We start from the raw sequence: 19,884 nt of genomic DNA, 5'->3' as shown, positions 1-19,884 counted from the left end.
AACAGATGGCCATAAGGAGGAACGCAAGAAAGCAGGAATGGAAGCAAGACAAGCTAGGAAGCCAATCATTTTGTTTGCCTTCATGTAATTTAAAATAATACCCTAACGGCCGCCTTACTCGTTCGTGTATATATATAGTTTTTTCACCAATTCATTTAAATAATCAACTTTTTTTCTTCCTTTTCAAATGAGGTTTAAATTAAAAATCTAATCTGTTTATACGTGTATATATAAGCTGTATGCACAGCCAGTCAACTGTACATCTTTTTGTAGTATATATCTTAAGATCTAGTAATTAGCAAATTAATCCACTGTGTAATGAGACTAAATTTAGAAAGCAGACTTGGTTTAAAATTGATATTCAGAAAATAAACCTTCATGTATTTAATTAATTTAAATTAGTTCTAGAATGTTATGGCCAAGTCAATGCACATACCAAACACATTAATCCACATTTCTAACAAGCAATGTCAGCTGTCTTATGAAGTGTCAGCCTTTTCTTCTCTCTTTCTGATGAAAAAGATGAAAATAACTGAAAGCAGATCGATTTGGAAACTAGGAATATAATAGAAAAGAAGAACCTAATTAAATCAATTAATGCAGTAATTAAGAAACAAATAATGTCACCAAACACATTTTGGCAAAGTCATGCGTGGTTTTGATTGTTTAGATACAAGTCAACCGAAGCAGACAGTCTCTTTCTTTGTTTCTTGGCATGCTTAGGTTGGTGCCCGAATCAATATTAATGTAATAGAAGAACCTAAAGTTTTTATTTGCTGTCTTGCCTATGCATATAGTGGTTGGGATGTGGAAAGAAAGGAAAAGGTCAACAGATATATGTTGTTGTTGTTGTTGTTTTTCGTAATTGGATGTTTGTGCTTTGATTCGAGGAAATGGGCAGTTTAGAAAATTAAATATGTATCATGGACGGTATTCTATCTCACCCTTTGTTTACGTCTTCGTTTAATTCTTTTCAAATATCTTTTAAAACGGGCAAGGACTTGGTCGATGGAATGGTTTCATTTTCCTTTTTATTTTAAATAAATAATAATAACTTAGTTCCAAACCTATATACTCATTTCCCATTAACAAAAGAAGCTAAAATAGTAGATATGCATTTGTTTATTATGGATTAAAACAATAAAAATGAGATTTTTATCATTAAAAAAACTAGATATTATTATTGTGAATTAAAATAGTTAAATGATCATGACTTTATCCGAGATAAGAAATTTAAATGTTTTTTTTTCCGGAGCTTGATGACTTTTTGTTATGTATTTAGAAACATAGTTCGGCTTAGGGTGGAGCGCGAAGAAATAAACTAGTCAAACTTATAAAATTTATAAAACGATATTGTCAAAAGATTTTTAAATGGAGTCTTTCTATCAATCAATGCTGTGAATATTTTCATAAAATGTTCTTCAAATAATGTTTTAGTATATAAATATGCAGATTAGGTTAAAAATCTTAAACCGTTTTAGTGCGTAAAGTATACATAATAGACTTTGATTATTAAAAACAAATTATAAGAGAATGAAATTCAGAAACATAAGAGTTCTTGGGACTTGATTGGTAAACTTTGAAGATTTGGGATGTAATTGAAAATGGGTATAAGTTTAGGACTAAATTAAGAGTTTTGCGTTTTATTGTATTACGAAGGAGGGCTGTGGTCTCGTCTCTTCATTTGATTAGATTGATTCTAAGTGGCTTTGATTGCTTAGAGCTTTCAACATTTACCCAAACTAGCACCGTTCATATTTAGTTAATGGGCCTCGGCCCTTGTCAATTATTTGAGGGATATTATTATTAATGTTAGAAAAATGAAAAAAGAAATTGTAATTAACGGTCAGATTCTTCTGCACCGAGTCCACTACTCCCCGATAAAGTTATGACTTGACCTGTGATGTGCTACAAATCGGATAGATTTTTCAGAGAAAGAAAACGAATATGTTTTTTCAATGTATTTTTTTTATATAAAAAAATTTAAAATGTATATAAAAAAAATTATGTATATATTTAATTAAATAAACTTAGAATCATTTGTTTCGATAAATAAATAAACAAAAATAAAAAAAATCAAGAAATATATGTAAATCAAAATATTTATTCTTGTAACAAAAATCATTTATCCGGTTGTGTTTCATGACTTCATTTATAAAAATTAATTTTTTATTTAATCAAATGATAATATAAACAAACAAACATATGAAATTAATTGAATAAAATCAAAGTCAAAAAATATTATGCAAGGTTATATATAATAGATAAAAATACTGTCATTTTATATGAAAACCAAGTAAAAATCAAAGAATAAATTGGAAAGCTGATAGATAAATATGGATGTAGATATCTAATCTCGAAATACAAGTCATAGATTTCATTATATTTAATAACATTGTTTATTGAAATCAATTTTTTTCTAATAAAACAATAAAAAAAACACATAGAAAAGTGATCTAATAAAACTGAAAATAAAAAAAAATCAAGTAGAGCTGCACAACAAGAATGCCTCATAAGATAAGAAAAAAAAGCATATTCATAAACTAAGTAAAAAACAAATCATAATTTATTAAAATACATCGTAGAAATTTGCAAAAATAGAAAAAAAAACACTCAACAAAAACCTAATAATTAAAGATGAAATTGAAAGCAAATAAATGGACGAAAAAAAAGCCTAGGCGCACGGGTGGCTTATTGCATCCAGGCTTAAAAAAAGCCCAAGCTCGCGCAAATGAGTTGAGTTTTTTTTTTTCAAGGGGCATACAACCTGTCATTTGCCCCTTTTTGTATATATATAAAAAAAACTTGATACTCAACCTGTTTTTAACCTAAAACACCATATAGACCTTGACAAACCTATCAATGCCCTTAAACAACCAAAAAATCAGCCTAAAAACCCATAATTAACCTAGTACTAAAAGACTTTCAAATCTCAGATATATCATCTTATGCAAGGTTTAGGGAAAAGAACGCTCAAGCTGAACTCTCTTTGTCAAATGAAATCCATTAACACCAAAATCGTTTGTTTCGTAGTTGGAATCAGTGTCAGCTGAGACTTTCTCTCTTGACCACCATAATCCGACCACTTTCTCTTCCCTCACTCAAACTAGTGACTAAAAAATAAATAAAACAAAGTTTTGTATCAAAATTAAAATTTCAAAATATTTAGGTACCATAAGTTTATCATTTGAAAAATTAGGATCAAATTAAATTTTTTAACCCAATTTCAAAATGGGCATCTATGTTCTTTGCCATTGTCACTCAAACCCCCCTTCTTTCAACCTTGTCACTCCTCGATAAATTTGAAGGAATTAGATTTTATTTTGTCCCCAAAAAGGATGAAATTGCCTGAAAAAAAATTTTAATGACCAAAATAAAAATAAAAATAGCATGGTAAGCCCATGGTGAAGTGTGAGAGCTGAATAATGTTTTTTTTTTTTCCAGTGAATATGCCACGCAGTTTAGAGTTTGTTATAGTTAGTATTTGACTTGCACTTAGCCTTTGGTCGGATAATTTCTTTTCTTTTTAAAAAAATAAATATGCATGTTTTTCTAACATGTTATTTAACATTAAAAAAACTTGATTGTAAATTGAAAAGTTGGCTCTTGCATTTAATTAAATTAATGAAGAATCATATGTGTTAATAAATGAAAAAAAAAGTCATTAACGATAACTAAAAGCTTAACTGGAAAAATTGAGAGACAAGTATGGTTCAAGATATTTGATATGGCAACACAAACCATGTTTTTGGTTGTATTTAATAACTTTATGTATGATAATCAATTTTTTACCTAATCAAACTATAATAGAAATAAACATATACATGAAAACGATATAATAAAATCAAAGGGAGAAATATTATGCAATGTCGCACATATAAAAAAATATATTATCATTTTACATAAAAATCAAGAAAACCTAAATGATATTTAACCAAATACCATCTTCAAAGTTTGAGAGATAAATATGGATGTAAATATTCAATTTCAAAACATGAGTTAAAGACTCGATTCTATTCAATAACTTTGTTTACTGGAACTAGTGTTCTATTTGATGAAATGATGATAAAAAAATCTTAGGGAAGAGATTGAACAAAAATAAAGAAAAAAAAATAAGCAGGGCTACAAAAAAAAACTCCAATAAAAAAATGTTAAATTTTTATTTGTAAACTAAGTAAAAATAAAATGTACTATGTTAAAATCACCATAAAAATTTGTGAATACTTAAAAAGTTCAATGGAAGACTAAGATTGAATGATGAGACTGAAAGAAAAAAGTGACCAAAAAACTAAATGCAAAAAAAGAAGAAGTCCAGGAGCGCTAGCCTGGGTGGCCCAATTACACGACAGGGCGTTAAAAAGCCTATAGGTTTTGGCATTGCAGCCTAAACATGCACACCTGAGCTAACTATTTTTTTTTTTATTATTTTTAAAGGATGAACAACTTATGATCTGCTCTTTTTTTTTTAAAAAAAAAAAGCAATCAATGCATTGCCTACTTCTCTAAGATTTCAAACACATTGGTTACTAGAAAATCAAGGTTGGTGTTTGTTTACCTAAAAACTAAATTTCCAACTCATCTTGACGTGAAAATTCATAAAACACTCTATACACCTTGATAAACTCGTTTGTGGCATCAAATAACCAAAAAATTAATCTAGAAACCTGAAATTAAAAAACTTTCCAAGCTCAAATCTACCCTTTCAGGCGAGGGGAAGGAAAGAAAACACTTAGGTGACTCCGCTTGTCAAAAAGAACCCGTCGACACAAAAATTAATCTTTTACATGACAAAAATCATTATAACCTGAGACTTTCTCTCTTTTTAATGAGAATCTCATCACTCTCTCTTCTCTCTCAAACCAAGGGTCTTAAAATAAGAAAAATAATGTTTCAAACTAAAATTGCATTTTTGGAAATTCAAGGGACTGAATATTTATAACCTAAAAATTATGAGGAGTAAGGTGAATTATGAGGAGCAAGGTGAATTTTTCGCATTATTTTTTGAAACAACCACCTTTTTCCTCTCTTTTTTTCATTTTTGTTCTCTTTCTTCCAATCTTGTCATTTCTCGACAAATTTGAAGCAATTGGGATTCAATTTGGCCAATAAAAGAATGCAATCGACCTCAAAAAAGTTTGATGACTATAATGAAAAAAAAATTGACACATTAAGTCCATAGTGAAATGTGAGCGCATGCACGATGTTTTGGGTCTATTGTGTTTATGCCACCATGTGTGAAGTTTCTTACTAGATAGGTGGAATGCGTTACACCAAGGGTCGAGTCAATTTTTTTCTAGAACTACAAAAAAATGCTTAAGCAACCCAAGCATTCCTAGAAAAGAAAAAAAAATTCAAGATCCAAGTCATTGACTTGACTAATTTAATAATATGAATAAAAAATACAACGACAACAAATAAACCGCCAAGAATAATTGACAACGACAAACTCAAAAAATGATCGTTTGCAAATACCACAGAAAAATATCCTCTGAATACTCTTAAAAGGTTTTCTTGATCTTATTTGATAATGAAGCAAAAAATAAATAAGAATGTGATATCCCCATGGAAAGCAATATAGAACAAATTTGAAGCTTATTTTTTAGAAAATCAGTTGTTAAAGGATGAGGTTGAAGAAAAAAAATATAATTTCAAAAAGGATATGAAAACCCGACTCGAGCACACTTGAGTTGGTATGTCAAGTCTGCGACCTGATTGTGATACTGATGTAACCCCATTGAAAGCAAATTAAATAAAACTATGAAACTTAATTATCAAATAATCCAATGTTGAAGAGCAAAAGAAAAAAAATAAAATTAAAAGCAATGAAACAAATACCCGAGTCATCTTGGGATAACTCATAAGGTTTGTGACCTAAAATATAAGATTAAGATAACCCTATAGAAAGAAAAGTGAAAAATAAAGCATGAGAATCAATTCCCAACCAATTAGATGTTGAATGATAAAATTAAAAAAAAAAACTTTAAAAAAAACTAAAGTCAACCTGAACTAATCTTGGACACCTGTGATTAGTCTCATATAAGGCAAACCTTAAAAAATCGTGAAGAAAAACTCTTAATTAACTAAAAGCTGAGGGATGTAATTGAAAAAAATAATTCAATAAAAAAAGGTTCCAAAACAAAACAAACATCAATAAAAAAAAATGATGATCAAATTCGATATAAATATTAAACGAAACCAAGTGATGAGGGACATAATTGTAGAAAAAAATCAATAAAAAAAAGGATAAAAACAAACAAATAACAATGAAGTGAATGAAAACCAGATTTGATAGAAAAAATAAATGACAAGACACATTTAAATGTTGGTAGGCTAGTGCAAAACTAGAGAGGAAAAGAATGAAAAGAGGGAGGAAAATAAAAAAAAGTTAATTGGAGCCTCACTACTACGTTGTCAAGTACACACATCTGACCACCAAGAATATCACATCGAGTTGCTCCCAACGTTGCCATATAAGACATTGTTTGGCCATTGTATGATGCCTCATACGTCGTCCAAATACGATGGAAGCTTCCTACACATTACATGCGTTAGCCTATTTTTCTTGCCCGCTTATTGTAGTCCTTATATTTGTTTTAGTTTCAATCTTGGTCCCTCAAAATTATTTTTTTTAAATTAGCCAAATTTTATTTTATTTTACAAAATCAAGTATCAAACAAGCATAAAAAATTTCCTTCGATACTACAAGATCCATTTATCAAGGTAACTAAAATAAACTACAAAGTCAAATCCTAAATAAAATTAATTTGAAATGGTCAAATTAGAAGAAGAAAAAAGTCCAAGGATTGGAAAAAAAAACCTTAACTTGCATGTGCAAACCACACATTGATGTTAGAACTCGATATTTCTTGAAACTTTAAATTTAGTCACTGAAGCTTTAATTCTTATAATTTAATAAAATTAAGTTTTATTTTGCCAAACCAAGCATCAATTGAGCAACATAATATTCTCGTGACACTATCTGTAAATAAATATAAAAACAAATCATCATGACCAATCAATAGAAAAACAATGTTAAAGAATCAAATTAAAAAAAAAAAAAATTGAGGGATCAAAGTAAAAAAAGGACTAGGACAGAAAAAAAAGATACACCTCTGGGAATCTACAGTGTTCTCTTAACGGGTACAATGAAACATTTAGCTTTTTTAAATACTACCTACTATGGTGTGTGATTTGTGTGAGTCTGGGTTGTTAATTTATTAGGTTAATAAAAAAACACACTATTTTGTTTTTTATTTTTCTAAATAAAACAATATTAATTAAATCTTTATAAATTAATATTTTGGAATAATAAAAATTTATTAATTAATCACATATTATTTATTGGAGCCATTATTTAATTAAAATTAGTAATTTATCGAATATTAATTTATTAATATTTAAGAAACTAAAATAATATTTTTAAAATAAAAATAAAAAAATTATTGGAGTTGAATCAGGCCTCATTGGAATTTAATCCTAAATCGATTCGAAATGAAACGTAACCTAAGTTTTGCACAGGTATCACCAGCGTGACCCGTCGACAGGAATCACTCAGCTTCACTTCCTTCTACACTCTCTGAGTATTACAAACTTTCAAAAAAAAAAAAACCCAAAGATCTCGCTCACATAAACTCTAGCAAGAACCCGGTAACAATGGCTGAAGCAGAGAAAGGATCGGCTACGACAGGGTCCAAAGAAAGCAATGTCAAGGAGGAGATATCATTGAAAGACAAAGGCAATGAATTCTTTAAAGCAGGGAACTATCTCAAAGCTGCTGCTCTTTACACTCAGGCTATTAAGCTTGACCCTTCAAATCCCACTCTTTATAGGTAAAAAAAAAGTGACCCCCAAATTAGGGTTTGTTGGCTTGGTCAATCATTATGTTTATCAAAATGCATTCTTCATTTATTTTTAGTGAAATTTGATTCATTTTTCAATTAGGTGTTCAGTTATATTTTTGTTGGTTTTGGCTGGTTTGTGATTGTTGCGGTTCAAGTTTCGTTAGGAATTCAAGTTTGATGCTTTGCCATTTCTTAGAACTAGTTGGAGTTGGTTGTTCTTAATTTTTTTGCTCGCCTTCATTCACTGTATTAATGATGATTAGGTGCGATGCAGCATAGTATCTTATTGTGCTCGTAATTCTATATTAATCTTCATCAAATTCGAAGATAGGGACCTTATACCTGAGTTAGAAATGTTTAATCGTGCAGTGTTAAAGCTGCACTTTTGTGTTTTCTGTCCATCTCTAACATTTTGTATTATGCATAGCGAATTGATTTTGCAGAACTGGTATGGCGAGGGAACAAACTTTTTAACTTTCCAAATAATTTCTTTAGGCCCGCTTTCTTGTGTTGAGATTAGGTGTTTTGCAATGGATTATTCTCTTGTCTTGCTTAATGGCATTGTTATTCCCAATAACAGTTATGCAATTTATGAATACCATGCCAGAATCATAGAGTACATTTGTGCTTGCTAAATTAGAATCCATATGGTTTTCTTGATACTGTTATCGTAGTTCATTTGTTTTCTTTATGTTTACGCAACTTCTGTAATTGTCTATAAGAGCTCTAGTTGAATGTTCAATGCGTTTTGAACCTTGATAGTCTCTCAATCCTATTATGATAATTGACTGGCTTTCTTAATGCTTATCCATCAACTACAATTGTCTATCAGAGGTTTAGTTATGCTCAATGATATTTCGAACACTCAAATCCCTTAATCTTTCTTTCCCTTTTTATGATTCTATCATTCACCAGCAACCGTGCTGCAGCATTTTTGCAATTGGTCAAGCTTAATAAAGCACTTGCTGATGCCGAGACAACTATCAAATTGAACCCTCAATGGGAAAAGGTGCACAGACATGCACAACCATTTATCATTTGGTCTACTTGACTTCCTAAGATTTTTCTATAACAGTGGCTTTTTGTTACAATTTCAGGGATATTTCAGGAAAGGGTGTGTATTGGAGGGCATGGAACGGTATGATGATGTATGTCTGAACTCTAAAGGATCATGTTCGCTTTTCATGCTATTTGGTAGCTGTTTAGACAAGATTGCTTGGATTTTGATTTGTTGCTGATACATTTTGACTGCTCATGTATATGTAGGCATTGGCTACTTTCCAAATAGCTTTACAACACAATCCACAGAGCACTGAAGTATCAAGAAAGATCAAGAGGATATCCCAGTTGGCCAGAGACAAAAAACGAGCTCAAGAGGTGCAGAGCATGAGATCCAATGTTGACATGGCAAAACACTTGGAAACATTGAAATCTGAAATGGTGAGTGTATTTTATCTAGCAAAGAGTCATGATGTCCAAGTTTTTCACCTTATAATTTGAAACACGTATGTGGGAGTGAGATGCATTTTGGAAGTGGTCATTTCCCATTCACCATATTTCCTTTTAATGGAAGATTGAATCTGGATAACCTCATTTGTCATCTTCTCTTCTTGTTCATGTAGAAGATTAATTATTTAAGCTTTTCTGTGCATGTGATAATACTCTCCGTTAAAAAAAATTAATTTAGCCTTTTATTTTGTAGTTTGAAAAGCTTGGATCCGAAGAATGTTTTAAAGATATGTTCTCATTTCTTGTTGAGACCATGGAGACAGCTGTGAAATCATGGCATGAAGCTTCTAAAGTGGATCCTAGAGTCTACTTTCTTCTTGACAAGGAAAAGACACAAACTGATAAATATGCTCCAGTTGTTAATATTGATAAGGTATTCACTTTTGAAACTGTATTATCTTCTTTGGAGACATCATTCTCTGATGTATGGTATATGTACTTGTAAAAAGAGGATATAAATGAATAGAATTCTTCGTGATTCTAGCAATTACCTTTACCTTGTTTCTTTTTGCAGGCCTTTGAATCGCCCCATTCACACAGCAATTGTTTCTCATTTCTAAGGCAGTATGCGGATGATTCTTTCTCCAAGGCAGCTTGCTTAGTGGTGCCAAAAAATATCATATCCTACCCACAGGTAATGATTTGCTTCTTCGCATGTGTTGGGTATACAGGTCTTCCCAAGAAGCAAGCCCTTCTTTTTCTTGGACACCAGACATGCACATAATGAGATGTGTTCATATGTAGGTTTTGTGGTTTGGGAATTGATAAGAATGATCCTAGGCATAGTATCTACTTTAGGACTTTGGATGACATGGCTTTGAAGAGGAACTTGCTGCGGACATGGAATATTAGGGTTTCTCTTCTTTCATATTTTTCTTTTTAAGTAGTGTATTTGGTGCTAGATTACTTTCTCATTTACCGTCCTTTATTGGTCCTATATTTCTCTTTGTTACGGGCTGAGATTTGTAAATGATCCTTGATTTCATAAACATCAGCTTATGCTGTCACAGCTGAATCAGTCAATGAGCTTGGGCGAGTAAGGTGTTGTATGCAGTTTGCTTGAGTTTAACCTTTAATGGTAAAATTGAAGAACCCAAGTGGTGATGTATCATGTAGGCTGCTAATTAATAAGCAAGCTGTTTTCTAATTATATCAAGTCTATATTAGATGCACTGCAAATGATTCAATGGCTTTATGGCTTTAAGACAGACGAGCCTGACTTGCTTATAATCAAATATATAATACTTAAATTGTTCAATTCTAAGACTATTTATGTCACTTTTGTTTATGTTTTACCAGTCCTAGCTGATTTGCCTATTCTGTGGTGGGATATAATACTGTACTCAACAACAAGGTCTTATTCATTGCATGCCTTTTTTGCAGGTTTGGAAAGGTCAAGGATCAAGAAAGTGGAAGTATGGGCAGCATGATGGTTTCTTTGTTCAATATGAGTCACATTTAATGCGAAAAATATGGTTTATTGCTAGCACCAATGAAAAGGGGCAAACACTTTGCAGGTTTCTCTCCTCTCCTCTCCACTTCTCTCATATCTACTCTTTAATTTGTTATTGAAGTTTTTATTTGAATAGATATAGATCCTTCTATAGATGGCTTAATTGTGTATAAATGATATAACATCTGAACCCCGGTGCATGTACATGTTTCATGATTATTGTTGCATATAAAATCATATACTCTTTCACGAACGCAATCACCTAGTTTTTTATTGTACACCCAGTGATTGCAGTCAATCATCTGGACAGACAGGCCTCCCACATGCTATGTGTTTTATCCATAAATATATGATATTTAACATTTCCCGTTCTTAGCTGCTTAAACTGGCTGAATTAGGATATTTGTGGATACGAAGGAGATTGGGAAGTAGATGAACTCACACACTGTGACAATGTTCTCTAGCTAGCTCTGACTTGTAGTTTTTAGCATCATGCTAGATATAAAAAAACTGGACATGGAACAGCTGACAACAATAAATCATCTCCATTTGGGGGTCACCATTTCAATGGTGATGATTTATTTCATGCTCTCTTTTTTGTTGAAAAGGAAATTTCTTTTTTTTTTTTCCTTACCCCGAGTTCATCTTCAGAGAAAAGGAAAACATGTGCAATATGCTAAGTCATCTGGTATCATTTTAATGCTTAATACATGCCATTGTACTTTGTTTGAAATGGTTCTCTCTTTAGTCAATAGCGATGCTTTTTTTTTCCTTATACATGCCCAACTCTGCATACCTTATTTGCCAGGGATCCAGAGGTTCTAGATATTGGTGCTCATGAAGTGCTTCCACGTCTATTCAAAGAAAAGCTGACCAATCCTTAATTCCTTTACTTGTATTTTGTTGACTATCTACTGGAGGACAATACAATGCCCTCTTCAATGGGAAGTTTATATATGAACTGAGAACAGACAGCGACAAGCCTTTCTTGTTTGCCTTGATGCTGCACTGAAGTTTCTGGTTAGACGTGATAGCTGATAAACAGATGTGAGAAGTTGATTTTTGTTAGCCATAATGTGCATTTGTTTAGTTCTGAACTCTTAATAGTATCTTGTGAGCTTCTTTTGAGTTATTGCATTTCTAGATGCTCTTTCTTCTATGGTTTGCTTTCCTTGCATTGCTTGTAAATTGAGCGAGTTATTCTCCATCTTGGGTATAAAATGCTAATGTTGATGCCTTGAAAATTTGCAAATGAGTAGCACAAAACTTATTTTCTTGTAATCAATGCATATCTATGAATGACAGGCGCCATTTCTGAGTCTTTTTTCCTGAGCTATATCATTTTTCTCAGTCCATTTCTCAGCCCCGTGTTTATTGCTGTGATTGTTGATAGGAATATTATTTTTAACTTATTGTAGCAGTGCATTTTAGTTCTTTGTTCTACTATCCTTTTGCTCAGATAACGGATAAAATGATGGATTCAAACCTCTTTGCTTTCAAGATTATATTAGCTTGTGTCATAACTCGTTAGCACCAATAAATGAATCAAGTGACATCTAAATATGTGTCATATCCGTCTGCTAATGCGGTTAACCTGTTTTTCAAAGTGTTTTTTTTAGATGTTTTTCACCTAAAAAAAAAAAATTAATGTTTTTCGATGATTTTGATGTGCTAAAGTAAAAAAAAAAATGAAAAAAACATTTTTATAGTGTATTTTCAATTAAAAAGTACTTTTATAAAAATATTTTACATTGTATTACCAAACATGAAATGGGAGATGAGAGGTTACTTCCGTCACCATTCTCTGGAATATTGAATTTTAAAGTGATTGTTATTCCAGGATAATTAAATTTTAAAAATCACCTTGCTGTGCGAAGCCATGTTTATCATCAATCTGTGTATGTCTGGAAAGGCAGTGGTGACTCCCTGGTTTGCATAAATACCTTTTTTTTTATTAGATAATGGTGGACATCAAGTCACAATTGTTGGAGGTTTCAAAGAATCAAATTGGTTGAAGACAAGTAGGCCTAGGATGGAGACTGGAGAGCATGAAATCAGTGATCGGCTGGAATTGTGTATGTCCGATTCGGCGTAATTTTTTAGAATTTCTCGCAGCCAATACGTTCTCCATAGCCCATCCGATACTATAGCTTTAGTAAGGCACAAAATATAACGTTTGGGAACGCGGCTCTGTGTTCCCAAAAAATTAATTTTTTTTTTATTAAAATTTAATATGATTTGTGTATTTTGAATTGTTTTAATGTGCTGATGTTAAAAATAATTTTTAAAAAATAAAAAAATATTATTGGCATGTATTTTGGCACGAAAAGTTATTTGAAAAACATCCGCAACCACACTGCTAAACACGCACTTCAAGATGTACAGGACATGAGCCACCATTATTATGCAAAATCCAAATGTAAGCTACTACATCGAACCTTTAAAACCCATAAAACTAAAATCACTCAACAGAAACAAGATAAGCGTACCACTATTGCAAGGCACGTAGGGTTGCTGCTGCAGCATTTTTTTCCTTCGTTTTACTTTATGGGGGTGCAGATATCTCTCCCGAATCCCATCCTTTCGGGGATGGTGGTCTTGGCCTGTCATCTCTGCCATTAGCTCCTGGGGACTCTTCCTTCAGGTTGAACCTGTAAGCACTACTCACGTTTTTTCAGTGTCTCATCTATGGAAATTTGAACATGTAGGATTATGATGGTTCATGGAAAGTAAATACCTGCCATGAGTTACTCCAGACAAGAGAGAGACTAGGAAGAGCAACTGGAGCACAAGAGAAACAAGATTCATTTTCTTGGCCATGAGCAGAGAACTAGCCCAGGTAGGGTCTGAAAGAACACCTGTTTTCCAATTGCGGTCCCTTGGAGAGAACGAATTTATTAAGAAGACAGAAAGAATGGCCTTTTGGGCATGTAGTTTTTTTTTTTTATTATTTTTTTATTAAAATGATCGCCCTTGTGCTATTCAACACCTAATCCTTCTGCAGCATTATTTATTGTTAGTATTTGGTCAGTCAAAATAATCCGTTGAATAGGAGATAATCTAAAATCAAAAGAAGCTAGTTTTTCAAAGGGGCACCTTGCTCTTTAGAGCTTGTTCACATGGTACACAATCTGGGAAACCCCTTGTGCTATTCAACACCTAATCCTTCTGCAGCATTATTTATTGTTAGTATTTGGTCAGTCAAAATAATCCGTTGAATAGCAGATTATCTAAAATAAAAAAGAAGCTAGTTTTTCAACGGGGCACCTTGTTCTTTAGAGCTTGTTCACATGGTACCAATTTGGGAAACACCAGCTGCGAGCTCTAATCTATTCCACTCTCTTAGCAGCTTCAAACTAGGACTTATCGATATACTAAATTGTCGAAGTGTGTATGGATTACAACGCCAGTCATAATTTTTAGAGATTTTTGGCACAAGCGTTTTCTTTTCCTGTTAGTGCTGTGGATAGGCAGAACCTTTCACATTTTGTCCAAACTATGCTACTCTGGTAGAATTTCCAACCAAATTTTATGTCATGATTTCACTGTTGATGCATCAGCAGGGGAGGCCCACGTCGGTTTTAGTATGGGTTTGAAACGTTGATTCTAGTCTGAAACATCAAATGTGAAGGGAATAGAGAGCCAGCATAGATGTGAACTAACAAGTTATAATTTCTAGAAAGAACCACATGCTATCATATTCGATGTAAGGAGATACACAAAGTTTTTTAGACCTTTAACTTGTAACCACTGCACCACAAAATCATCTGGTTTTTCAATGCTTGGATCAATCAGATTAGGAGGGGTTCTTCAGCAGTGAACCATCACACCAAAGCTGTGATTGGACCCCATAAGCATACCAGGCAATTCTTCCACTTTTACCTCAGACATTATCGTGTGCGTCAAGCTCAACTTTTTCTGTGGCAGGATTATTTGATGATTTGCTTCTATGTAGCATAAAATTGCATGCTGCCACAGCCTCGCCTACTGTAAGATAGATCCATTCCTGACCAATGCTTTCCATGAACTTTGACTTCTCTAGCTTCTTAATCACCTCACTTCTTGGGTTCGCCAGTACGAGCTAGATCAACAGCAAAGTAATCCATACTTTAATAACCCAGGACTGGTTGCACAGAAGCTAAAATATGGAAGACTGAAAACTATTTAATTGTACCTTGAGATCTCTTCTATCAATGTTTTTCTTTACTTCTTCAAGCATACTGATCCCACTTGTATCTATGCTGCCGACAGCTGTGGGTTGAATAGACGGAAACATTAGGGTCAAATTAAGCTAACAGGGGCAAAAGATAAGTCTGATGGCTAGGCTGATTATGATTAGTTAAGACACTTACCACTCAGATCTAGTATCACATACTGTAAGCTTGATCCTCCTGTGGATTTTAGCTTTTCTTCCTCCTCATATATCCATCTTGATATCCTGAACAACAAAATTTAAATAACAAAGAAGATTCGAGTGATGGTGCAAATTGTTTAACATTTTATCGTTTAATATCTAAATGTATTATTTTGCATACCTTTCTCTCAAGTAGTTTGCGTTGGCAAAGTAGACTGGTGCATCAATCTGGAGAATGAGAACTCCTGGAACATTGTTTGCAATTGGGTATTGGTCTATGCTTCTGTAAATCATGGAGTTGGGAATGTTGCCTAAAAGAAAAGTCCTTGGCCTTGCTACAGACATGAGCATCCTTAGCAAAGAAATTACGACCTGCATAGGCAAATGCTGATCATATCAGGAATATTCAACCTAACAGTTGTTTCACGGGAATAAATACTGGCTGGTGTTTATGCTACTCACAGCAATGACCAAGCCAATTTCCACACTGCCAAAGACAACACCAAAATATGCACTCATGCAAACAATGAAGTCACACTTATCAACTTTCCAGAGGCTAATTGCAGCTTCATAATCAATTAGGCCGAGCATTGCAGCAATGATAATGGAGGAGAGAACCACTAGGGGGGTATAATGGAACAAAGGTGTTAGAAATAGCAACGTGATCATCACAGCTGTTGCCATGACTATGTTAGAGACTGCAGTTTTGCACCCTGCATTGAAATTCACCGCAGTTCGCGAAAATGGTCCTGCAATCCAATCCAATCCAAATCAATAGAATTTGTTTGTAAGAGGAGCTTATGCATTACCAATAAGTTGAATATAACCATAAAAATCAGTGTTTAGGAAAGTATTTGCCTAGTTTACTCATTGGATCGAGTATTTACGAAGGGGCTTAAAATCAAGTGAAGCAACTTAATTAGACCAAACCAGTCCCCAATGGATCCATGATTCAGTCCCGTTGGGTTGGGCCTTAACTTGTTGTACAGCATAGAATCAGTACCTGTGGTGAGATAACAGGAGGTGCAAGAGCCTGCAATATTCATCATCCCAAAAGCAATCATCTCTTTGTTTCCGTCAATATGATAATTCTTGAACATGGCAAAGCTCCTCCCAACAGCTACTCCTTCCTGAATATCCATCAAGCCACCCTTTTTGTTAATTATTTTAATTTTCTTCTTTTGGGCTTTAGACCCGATGTATTAACCCGAAAATAAATGAATATCATCGAGCTTAGGCGATTAAATAAAATATCATTTAGGAGTGTGGATAAACAACATTTTTAATTTTTTAAAAAAATTTAAAAATTAATTTTTTTTGGTATTTTTTTTTATATTTTTAAAGTGCTGATATTAAAAATATATATTATTTTTCATGAAAAATCACTTTCAAAATCATCTTACACCACAATCTTAAACAAGAGACTTTTCTTTCCTTTTCCTTTTTCCTTTTTCCTTTTTCTTTTTACATACATATTCAAGCTGTGTACATCAACTTATTCATTGAGGAATTCCTTAAATCGACTAGTGATCATATGCATAATATTCCTGGCCACCACAACATGATTATGTGTCCACAGACTAAGGCCAATTTGTGCACTGACGATGTCGTACGCATGCCAGAGAGCTGATGGTTAATGGGGAGCATGTGAGGGAGTGGAGTTTGATGTATATGTGTGAGTGAGGATGGAGAAACCAGTACTACTACTGCTACTTACAGCAAGAGCTATGACACCAGTTATGATTCCAGTTTTAATAGCTGTCATCAGATATGGAGATCCAAAAGCCAACTCAGACACAGATGGCGGATTCAATCCCTTCTTCAGGTGCCCGATCTGGACAAAACAAACAAATGCAACATTCCATTTTATTAGTTTTTTAAAGATTAAAATCATGGTTTTTTTATAACAAAATCATGACTTTAATTGACGATAACATTGAACTTCTTTCCTTTTACCTAGCAGGTAAGATCTTGACCATCGTACCCATAACAATGAATCCATCCAACAAAGAATGTTATTCCTTTTGGTGGGATATTATCGGAAGCTTAGTTAGGGATTATAAGCTGTACACGGTTCATTGATATTTTATCCCTCTCTCAAAAAAGAAAAAAAAAAGATTTTTACTATATGAGCGATTTCTTTTTCCAAAAATTTGTAGTGAATAGAGGAGTTGGGACTCCAAATCTTAAAATGTGCATGTATAAGAAATTATTTCTATGCGTTGATGAGAGAAAACTCACCACTTGAACTCCGTTTTGCTCAGCGTGGGTCAAATAAGCAAGAACACTCCCGACGATAACAGATGTCAGGGGTGCCATCGCACTTATCCAAAAGAAGCCTGGCTTTCTCTTGCTCTACTTGTCATCAAATTGTAACATTGCAGAGTGCAAAAACAAATTAAATTAATATCTTGTAAATAAAAAGGGGGAAAAAATAGACAGTTTCTTAATTTGTTAGATTAATACTGTAAATCAAGGTCAAGATAAATACAAAAATATCAAGGAACTATACTTTTCATCATGAAATTCAAGATTCTAATATGAATTATGTTCCATAGTGAAAGCAACCTTATTATTGTTAAAGAAAAACTTCCAAATGTGTCCTATATAATTATTGGTGTTGGTGGATCGAGGTGTTAAAATTTCTTAAATGTTGACAATAACAAGGAGGTAGAGAGATGATGTGAACGTTTTACACGTTAATTAGAAGCGTGAAAGAATTTTTGGATTGCTTACAACGTATCTTGTGAGAATGAGGAAGAAGAGAAAACAACAACCCAAGACGCCACTTTCCCATCTCCACTGCAACCACCACCACCACAATAATATAATCATTATTTTTAAAATAGAAGGAATAATGAGAAGTGGGTTAAGATACGCTATAAAGTTTGCAGACAAAAGCCAAGGCTAGCAAGAAATATGTACCTGGTGTGCTTGGCTAAAGACTGAACGCATAACCGATACAAGATCAGTCCCATGAGTGAAACGAACTAACCCAAGGATCCCTTTAAGTTGCTGAAGGCAAACAACCGTGGCAGCCCCTCCCATGAAACCCACTATTGTTGCATGGGACAAAAAGTCCACAATAAACCCAAGCCTGCAATTGAACAAATTAAAATCATGGTTGCGAAAAAGAAAACATGCATGAATCATGCTATGTTTAAGAGATGTCTCTGAACACTTGCGCAATAAGACAAAACCCAAGTACCGAGGGAGCTGGAGAGGACAGTTTTAGATTGGTGTGTTAAAAAAACTGACCTTAAAAAGCCAAGAGCAGCTTGGAAAACTCCAGCAAAAAAGGTAGCGGTTAAAGCTAACTGAACATAGAGCTTAGGGTTCTCATTAGGGTTAACCTCCTTCCCTAACATGGAAGATATGAGAAGTGATGCCACAGCTACTGTACCCACGGCCAAATCTTTTGAACTCCCCAACATGGCATACACCAAAGGTGGCACAAAGCTTGAATCTACACATTAAGCAAACTGTGAGCACCAATTTTCAAAAAGCAAACATTATCAGCATAGCTATATATATACCAACAATATTTAAAAGGAAATGAATAGATTCAATCACTCACATAGTCCAAGGATTGGAGGTAAGTTAGCAAGACTTGCATAACTTATCCCTTGAGGAACTGCTAGACTGGCAATAGTAATTCCAGCTATTAGATCAGCTTTGAAGAACTCGAAGGTGTAACGAGGAGCCCATTCCAGGACAGGTACAAAGTACTGCAATCCCAAAATGAATTTCCTAGATGCTGGCTGATTCTTGAATTGCCTAAAAGGGTCATCAGGGAAAAGAGTCTCCTTGATACCCGATTTTATTGACTCAATGAATGGTTTTGCTGGAGGAATTGCCACGGGATGTGGGCATTCATAGTAGTAATCATTACCCATGATTTGTTAAATCGGATTGTTTGGCCTATCTATCTCACAAGGAATGGTCGATGTTTTGGATAATCTTGGGTATAATATGATCGATGATTTATAGAGAGACGGTGATAGTTCAACTTTTTTTTGGTGTCCTGGCTAGGGTGCAAATGCTGCTAGCTAGCTGGCTGGCTAAGTTCGGTGACGTAAAGCAAGTTTTGCTTGCTATTGAAGAACTAACGTAAGTTGCTAGAGGATAGAGAGACAAAAGGAAGAAATTGAAGAGCTTAATATTGTATTGATGATATTGCGCTCGAGTTATAGCTTTGATAGTATTGAAGAGCTGGTTAGCAAAGCCTCTATATATAAAGAGGTCGGGGGAGGTGAGGGCTTCAGCTGAGGGAATATGCAAAATGGTTAATGGGGCCCACGCATGGATGAAAACGTGTCACGCCCTCAAAACCTTGACCCATTACTAGCTAGTGACTCTCCTCGTTTTTCTTCCAAAACTAAGTGGCCATGCCTCTGATTTTCAGGATATTATTCAGATTGGAGTTAAATATTTAAATTATTTTTTCTTACTTTCATATAGCTGTAATCCTCTAGTTAAATTGTCAGGAAATATTTTCTTGGAAAATTTCAGCAATGACATCCATTAGAAACTATATCAAAATAAAAAAGGTCACGAAGAAAAATAAATGGAGAATTGGTGAAGTTCTTGAGGATTTTTCATGTTTAGAAAATAAAAAAGAAGTACAAGTCAAGAGTTTTTGCGTTCATTAACGTCCCATACGCATTTCTACATTCTATAAATCTTTTATATTTTGCATTTGTTTTACAGTTTACTGTTGTATATAT

At 33.5% G+C, this 19,884-nt stretch overlaps 2 protein-coding genes across 7 annotated transcripts; one reads left to right on the top strand and one right to left on the bottom strand.

Annotated features, from left to right (window-relative positions):
* The first annotated feature begins 7,478 nt into the window (after positions 1-7,478).
* Positions 7,479-12,047, top strand: LOC7474177 (U-box domain-containing protein 70). Its single transcript, XM_002315719.4, has 8 exons — positions 7,479-7,829; positions 8,757-8,850; positions 8,939-8,989; positions 9,108-9,281; positions 9,544-9,723; positions 9,865-9,984; positions 10,734-10,867; positions 11,612-12,047. Exons 1-8 carry the CDS (start codon positions 7,654-7,656, stop codon positions 11,685-11,687), a joined length of 1,005 nt encoding a protein of 334 aa, XP_002315755.1. The 5' UTR covers positions 7,479-7,653; the 3' UTR covers positions 11,688-12,047.
* Positions 12,048-13,181: 1,134 nt separating this feature from the next.
* Positions 13,182-19,366, bottom strand: LOC7474175 (sulfate transporter 3.1). 6 transcript variants are annotated; one of them, XM_052456503.1, is made up of 15 exons: positions 18,735-19,366; positions 18,416-18,623; positions 18,083-18,254; positions 17,894-17,959; positions 17,399-17,512; positions 16,875-16,991; positions 16,161-16,287; positions 15,620-15,906; positions 15,339-15,529; positions 15,156-15,241; positions 14,978-15,054; positions 14,071-14,884; positions 13,900-13,971; positions 13,541-13,801; positions 13,182-13,463 (listed from the first exon to the last, which is right to left on the bottom strand). In XM_052456503.1, exons 1-12 carry the CDS (start codon positions 19,051-19,053, stop codon positions 14,687-14,689), a joined length of 1,962 nt encoding a protein of 653 aa, XP_052312463.1. In that variant the 5' UTR covers positions 19,054-19,366; the 3' UTR covers positions 13,182-13,463; positions 13,541-13,801; positions 13,900-13,971; positions 14,071-14,686. The 6 variants fall into 6 exon arrangements, with proteins under 6 accessions (XP_052312463.1, XP_052312462.1, XP_052312461.1 ...); XM_052456502.1 differs by having other exon boundaries at positions 13,900-14,884; XM_052456501.1 differs by having other exon boundaries at positions 13,541-13,971.
* Between the last annotated feature and the right edge of the window lie 518 nt (positions 19,367-19,884).

Source organism: Populus trichocarpa, chromosome 10, assembly GCF_000002775.5.
Source record: "Populus trichocarpa isolate Nisqually-1 chromosome 10, P.trichocarpa_v4.1, whole genome shotgun sequence".
Classification (NCBI taxonomy): domain Eukaryota; kingdom Viridiplantae; phylum Streptophyta; class Magnoliopsida; order Malpighiales; family Salicaceae; genus Populus; species Populus trichocarpa.
Note: the sequence above shows the minus strand (reverse complement) of the source record. Positions and strands in the feature narration are given on the sequence as shown.

What these genes read in the sequence shown, in the direction of transcription:
- LOC7474177 (XM_002315719.4), top strand. Translation starts at nt 7,654, where the DNA reads ATGGCTGAAGCAGAGAAAGGATCGGCTACGACAGGGTCCAAAGAAAGC. An exon ending in AAACATTGAAATCTGAAATG is followed by an intron (nt 9,282 to 9,543) that starts GTGAGTGTATTT and finishes TTTATTTTGTAG; the next exon opens with TTTGAAAAGCTTGGATCCGA. An exon ending in CAGTTGTTAATATTGATAAG is followed by an intron (nt 9,724 to 9,864) that starts GTATTCACTTTT and finishes TTCTTTTTGCAG; the next exon opens with GCCTTTGAATCGCCCCATTC.
- LOC7474175 (XM_002314631.4), bottom strand. Translation starts at nt 19,053, where the DNA reads ATGGGTAATGATTACTACTATGAATGCCCACATCCCGTGGCAATTCCT. An exon ending in TCTTTAGCCAAGCACACCAG is followed by an intron (nt 17,960 to 18,082) that starts GTACATATTTCT and finishes TGGTGGTTGCAG; the next exon opens with TGGAGATGGGAAAGTGGCGT. An exon ending in AGCAAAACGGAGTTCAAGTG is followed by an intron (nt 16,992 to 17,398) that starts GTGAGTTTTCTC and finishes TGTTTTGTCCAG; the next exon opens with ATCGGGCACCTGAAGAAGGG.